General features: G+C 54.3%; 1 protein-coding gene across 1 annotated transcript; it reads left to right on the top strand.

Moving 5' to 3' along the window:
• The first annotated feature begins 200 nt into the window (after nt 1–200).
• On the top strand, nt 201–6,134 carry CCDC190 (coiled-coil domain containing 190). The gene is made up of 3 exons (XM_075937110.2): nt 201–480; nt 1,480–1,609; nt 4,257–6,134. Exons 1-3 carry the CDS (start codon nt 300–302, stop codon nt 4,828–4,830), a joined length of 885 nt encoding a protein of 294 aa, XP_075793225.1. The 5' UTR covers nt 201–299; the 3' UTR covers nt 4,831–6,134.
• Nucleotides 6,135–6,342: the final 208 nt, after the last annotated feature.

Below are 6,342 nucleotides of genomic sequence, written 5' to 3'. Positions count from 1 at the left end.
CCACACTTCCCATCCTGCCCCACATTCTCCAGTGTTTGGGGGTGCCTGCTGTGTGCACGGCAACGCGGCCCGGGGTACTGACGGCTGGGCAAGTCTCCTAATGGCTTCCTGCCTTGGCAAATGGAGGGGCTGGGAGTGAGGCCAGCCAGGTCTGCTAAGTGCGTCAGGTCCTTGGGTGGGAGATGGAGCCAAAGCGCCTTGGCTTGTGAGTGTGTCCGGTTTCAGGTCCCTGCCACAGTGCTGTGCTCTGGGACTGCCCTGGGGCAGCCGCAGCGGGCTCCCCTCTGTTACTGGGCACCATGCATCGGGCAGAGAGGGACCAGTCCAGGCGCTGGGAGCTGGAGCGCCGGCGCACCAAGCAGGCTGAAGCGCGGCTCCACCATGGGCTGCAGGACTTAGAGGAAGCACGACTCTCCCACATGAACACAGTGATCAAAGCGCAGCGGCAGGTCCACAAGGAGCTACAGAGACTGCTACAAGGTGAGGCTCCCTCCCAGCCCCTAGAGCCCCAGCCCAGTGCCAGAGGAACCCTCCAAAACGGGACACGCCGAGAGGCCAGTTCTGCTCAGCAAGCCCAGCAGGAGAAGGGGCCAGTGAAAGAGCCACAGGGCTACTTGGGACTGGTGATAGCTGGGCTGCGTAACTATGTGGCACCTGCCCCTCTCCCGGAGCTTGCGCGTCGGGATCCGTTGCAGCGTTCCAGCTCTTCTGGTCGCTGGAGAGGTCTCCGAGCAGCCTGTGCATTTCCTCTGCAGGGCACTTCTGCTGCTGGTGGGTGGAAGTGGAGGGAGGCGCCATTTCGGGAAGACGGTGCCGTGAGGTGTCATCGTGCCGGACGCTCTTAGCCCAAGTGAAGTCAGGGGCATGGGAAAGAGGGGCTGCTGGTGACAACCTGATTGCTAGATCTTTTGTGCCGTAGTGAGATTTGTGTGGGGCGTTTGTTCATGGGACTGTTGGTGCCATGCCCTGCTGCCCGGTCTCAGGGTTTATTTACGAAGCCTCACAGGACTTGAAAATTGCTTCTGTGCCACCATAAAAGTTCCTGCCCCATTGCAAACACTGACTGAATCACAGCCCCACAGGCAGTCGGAGGGGCCCACGCCGGCGGGCACTGACCAGGAGAAGCGGGGGGCTAGGCCTGCGTGGCCGGCTGGGTTTTAAGGAGGAGAGAGCCCCGGGCCGGCGAGAACCAGCCGGCTAGGTGGGTGGGAGCAACATGGGAGAAGACACAGCGGAGGCTGGGGCCCAGAGGTGAATATGGGAGGGCAAAGCCGGGATGGGAATTTGGGTCACAAGCAGGGAGGTGAAAGGCCCAGTGACGAGAGGCTTGTACGGCAAGCGGTGGTGGCCAAAGGGAAGGCGAGATTGCCGGCCAGCCTGGCCCCCAGCCATAACTGTGCCTTCGTAGGGGGCGTTAGGTGGGCCCTGGGCTCTCCAGCATGCTCCATGATTAGTGACCAGTGTTTGCCGGTGTCTTAGGCAATTCCCAGAAGGCGGCCCACGCAACAGGAGAGGGCCTCTCCCAGATGGTTGGTAAAAGGCCAGCTCTGCCCATGCTCCCCACTATGTCAGGGCAGCCACATAGCACCAGCCGAGGGGAGCGACTGAGGTAAGTGTGTCTCATGACCACAGCCTGGCAGCCCGAACACACGTGTCCATTCAGCCACAGGACCCAGCCAAACAGGGGCAAGGCTCTGCTGAGGGCTGCAGCCATCTCCTGCCTTTGGGGCAGTGAGAGCCATGGGGTGAGCAGGGGTGGGTGGCAGGAGGGAGTTAGATGGCTACAAACATGCTGAGCTGCCTTTGGCTAGAGATCTCATTGCTAAGGGGGGATGGGAGCAGAGGTGTCACTTCCAGCCTGGACAAGCTTATCCCAGGCCACACATCTTGTCCTGAGAGAAGTTACATGCACAGGAGACCAGCACCCAGCCCTTACTAACAGAAACACACACCTGGCAAAGCTCCGGTCAAGCCCCGTGGGTTCTGCATGCTAGGCAGTTATTGTCTGACCCAGAGGCTCACGGTGACCCTCCAACCTGCCTCTTACCTTGTCTAGAGGCCAGCACCACAGCATACTGAGCCTCTCATCGCTGGTGAAACCCCTCCGCCATCCTTCCTGGCCTCTCTGTCCAGGAACAGACTTTTTAGTGGTGTGTGATGGGTTGGGGGGAACCCGGGCCCACCCACTACTCCAGATTCCAGCCCAGGGATGCTAAGTAGCAGCAACTGATGGGGTTTTCCTCTAGCCCCAATACAGCAGCCTTTTCCCTGGGCCACTTCCCCAAACACTCCCCTAGTATCTTCTCCCTGGGGTCTGAGCAAACTTTCTTGCTCTAGCACAAACACTTTCCTTTCTCAGCAGCAACTTCTCCCTCTCAGTCTGTCACACTTCTCCTTTCCCCTTCCTTAGCGGAGGGGAAACCTTTTAAAGTAGCCCAGCAGGCCTTAATTGGCAACAGGTGTCTGATTAGCCTACTGCTTCAGGTGAGCTCTTAATTAGCTTCAGGTGCCTGTTGGCTGCCTTGATTACATGGTAGAAGTCTCTAGTCAGTTTATTCAGGGAACAGGAAAGCATTCACTAAGCTGCTGGTATGTCTGCTCTCACCAAACTATTGTAGTAAAGTGCTACATTGTCCTGCATTTTGCTTCAACTACCCCAGACTAACACGGCTACATTTCTATCACCAATCTATTGTAGTCAGCTGCCCTGGGGCTATCTCACAAGTTCATGAAAACTGTTGAACTGGTGATCTTGTCCCTTTGGCACAGGGGGTGAAATTGAGCCATTTAAAAAATAAATAATTTCCAAAAATCTTTGAATTATTAAAACTTCAAAATTTTGGACTTTTGAAATGTCAGATTTGAGTTGACTGTGCTCCCTCCCGCCCCGCATAGCCGCTGAGTACAATAAAATGAGTAATGTGGAAGGGATAGCTACTTGTCTCTATTTCCTGTAGCATTTTTCCTTTGGCCACTTGCTAATTTCAAAATGTCCCTGCTTTTGGCAAAAGACAGAGCAGCAAAGGATAAGCTGAGCTCCGGTCCATGCTTGAGGGTCTTTTGACATTACAGAGCAGGCAAAAGGATGCAAGACAGCAAAAAGCAGCAGGAAACAAACACTTGTCTGTCACACTAACAAGACAAAGGGACATGGGAGAAAAGGGGAAAGACAAAAATGTAGTTTTTCCATTTTTAGTTTATTTTCTTGCAACGAAAAAGTTATAAAGTGAAAATGTGTTATTTTCCCACTTTTTCTTTTTTTACCTTCCCCTTTCTTGTTCCAGTGGAAAAATAGGAGAAAGAGTAAAACATACTCAATGGGCATTTTACAATAATTGGGAAACAAAAAACCCATAGCAAATATCCCAAACGGTTGGTACTTTTAAAATACATTTTTCACTTCGATGTTTTTAAAACAATGAAAAACATCACTGTACACAAACTCACTTTGCAAAAAAAAGAGGGGGGTGGGGTGTGCACGACCACTAAGTCTGGGTTTTTTGACAAAAGAAAACACCTTATTGGAAAAATATGGCTTGTGTGGGCGAAGGGAGCAATGCCCAGCCCATGTATGGGCGTGGCTGGAGGAGCTCTGCTGGGAGCCTGGCACAGCACCTACGGAGCTCCTGGGAACGTGGCTGAGCACAAACCTGCCCACAGCTGCTGGTCCCTCCGCCAGCCCATGGGGAAGGGCCACTGGACCCAAGACAAGTGAATGAAGGGCACAGGGATGGGAACTTGGGTCACAGGCTCAGTAGCAGGGAGCTAGAGGGGGACAATGAGCAGAGAACCCCAGCCAGCGCCCACTGCTCCTCACCACCACGCAGGGAGCCAGCAGCCATGGCCCAGAGGAACTCTGCCTGGATGCCCGAATGGAGCAATGGAAGTAGGCCCCACAGTTGAGAGCACCTCCCCATCCCACACCCTGGTCTTGGTGGAATCTGGCCACAGCGGGCCACACTGAGGAGCTGTGGGGCCACGGCTGGGGTGTGCTACAGGGAGAAGTGCAGCCATAACCTGGGAAGGTTCTAGGGGAGCTGGAAAAGGGGCTGCAGCCTGGCACACTCGTTGGACGCGTGCAAGGCTCTCCCTCTCACTGCAGCATGGGCTGGCGGGGGGGAGCCCTGTGTTCAGGGCTCTGTGAAGGAGCTTCACCCGGCAGAACCACTGGGCAGTCATGGGAAGCAGGTGATTGAGGGAGAGCTGCTGGCCAGTGACTGCAGAGGTTTCCATCCTCTCTCTTCCCTCCTTTCCAGAGCACCCAGAAGTACTTTGCCCAAGATGGAGGGGCTCCCGGGAGCAGCCCAATCACCCTTGCAACAGACACGTGTTGGTGCTATCCTGGATGATGCAAGGCAGGAGTCCTCTGGAAGGCCTGGGCTGGCCTCACTGTGCACCCAGGCCAAAGCTGCGAGCTCCATCACAGACCTCAGGCATTCCCTCGCCAGGCGGCTGAACATCGCTGCCAAGCGGGCACAGCAGGAAGAACCCAACAGAGACCCCACAGTGCTGTCCCAGGGGCAGGCCAAGGCCAGCCATGCACATGGCAGAGACACCATGCTCCAGCTCACCAGCGCCACAGAGAGGATACCTCCCTTTGGCCCCGAGAAGCTGAGCTCCGCTGTAGGTGCCTATGCCCCCCACAACAGCCACCTCCAGCCCACAGTCAGCAGGCCTGCATTTCTGGAGTTGTATGCTGAAGCCAGGAAGGCCCGGTATATCCGGCACAAGGGCATCCCAGCCTCCGAGAAGGAACTGAGCCTGCAAGAAATCTTTGGGCATGAAAACAACTTGACTCCAGCCTCCCAGCAGCAGCACAGTCCTGAATGATGGCTCCTTCCTCAAAGGAGGCGTGTGAGGGTCACCCATAGGAAAAGGTGGTCTGCTTGCAGCCTGGGGCCGTTAGGGCATCGATTGACAGGCCAGGGAATTTTAGCCAGGTACCCCGCACAGCTTTCCCCAAGAGACACCCTCTGCAGCCAGAAAGGTTTTAGCTGGGACTGCACCACTCTTCTTGAGGTGGTTTACGTTCACTGTAAATAAGTTGCCCCTTTCTCCCAATGCGAGTTCATCTAGCTTCAACTTCCAACTCTTATTTTGCCCGTGTCCGATGGGTTGAAGAGCCCTCTCCTCTCAAATCTCCTCCCCATGCAGGTATTTGTAGCCCATCACCACATGACCTCTTAGCCAGCTTCTCTTCAATAAGCTTAAGAGATGAAGCTGAATTTGTCCCTCTCTCACAGGCAGGATGGCCAGACCTCAAATGGGCCTCATGGCTCGTCTCTGAACCCTCTATGCCTCAGAAGCCTTGTAGAAGCATGGGGCAGGGGAGATCTCCCCAAACCACCCAGAGCATCCTCCAAGGTGCGGGGCTCTGCAGAGGAGGACATGTGTCTGCTGCACCTCGTGGGGGTTCTACCATGTCCTAAGCCACATTCCTCACCCCTGTGGGGCTGCCCCACATCCTGGCACTGGGCTCTGCAGGCAGCAGTTGGAAGGAGCCTGTGGCTGTTTAAAAACTGTTTCTGAGGCTGAGGGGCAAGCGATAAGCTGAAGAGCACCCAGGGAATCAACCCAGTTTACACGAATCCCAAAGCTCTAACCACTAGGGAAGGCTTTCCCTTCACTCCTAAGGATCTAATTCTAGTGCTCTAAGGCAGGCTCTTCTGAGGCAGCCATGTTTGTATCTTGTGACTCTTTGCAGCAGGGCCATTTGTGGCCTGTTGGTACAGCGCCTAGCATAGCAGGTCCTCAACCATGACTAGGGCTGCTCTGTGCTACGGTAATAGAATAGCCCCCAATTCCCACCAGCTCCCAATCTATGCCTTGGCCCCTGCGGGTGATTCACAATATTAGGCTGGATGTGAATTTGTCTCGTATACAACCTAAAGAGCATCCAGCCAAATTGTGTTGCAGCAGTTACCACAGCCCTGCTAGTGCGCTTTGCTCTGTCAGTACCTAGCATGCACACTAAGGCTGTGTCTAGACTGGCAAGTTTTTCCGCAAAATCAATTTCCAGAAAAGCACTGAATCTCATGTAAGATCGTCAGTGATTTTCTGGAAATACTATGCTGCTCCCATTTGGGCAAGTCTTTTTCCGAAAGACTTTTGCGCAAAAGGGCCAGTGTAGACAGCACAGTACTGTTTTCTGCAAAAAAGCCCCAATTGCGAAAACGGCAATCGGGGCTTTTTTGTGGAAAACCACGTCTAGATTGGCCATGGATGCTTTTCCGGAAAAAGTGCTTTTGCGGAAAAGCATCCTGCCAATCTAGACGCGCTTTTCCGAAAATGCTTTTAACAGAAAACGTTTCCGTTAAAAGCATTTTTGGAAAATCATGCCAG

Source organism: Pelodiscus sinensis, chromosome 9, assembly GCF_052426305.1.
Source record: "Pelodiscus sinensis isolate ZL-2025 chromosome 9, ASM5242630v1, whole genome shotgun sequence".
NCBI classification, from domain to species: domain Eukaryota; kingdom Metazoa; phylum Chordata; order Testudines; family Trionychidae; genus Pelodiscus; species Pelodiscus sinensis.
Note: the sequence above shows the minus strand (reverse complement) of the source record. Positions and strands in the feature narration are given on the sequence as shown.

Coding starts and splice junctions, on each gene's coding strand:
- CCDC190 (XM_075937110.2), top strand. CDS start 300: ATGCATCGGGCAGAGAGGGACCAGTCCAGGCGCTGGGAGCTGGAGCGC. Junction 481..1,479: donor GCTACAGAGACTGCTACAAG/GTGAGGCTCCCT, acceptor CCGGTGTCTTAG/GCAATTCCCAGAAGGCGGCC. Junction 1,610..4,256: donor AGCCGAGGGGAGCGACTGAG/GTAAGTGTGTCT, acceptor CCTCCTTTCCAG/AGCACCCAGAAGTACTTTGC.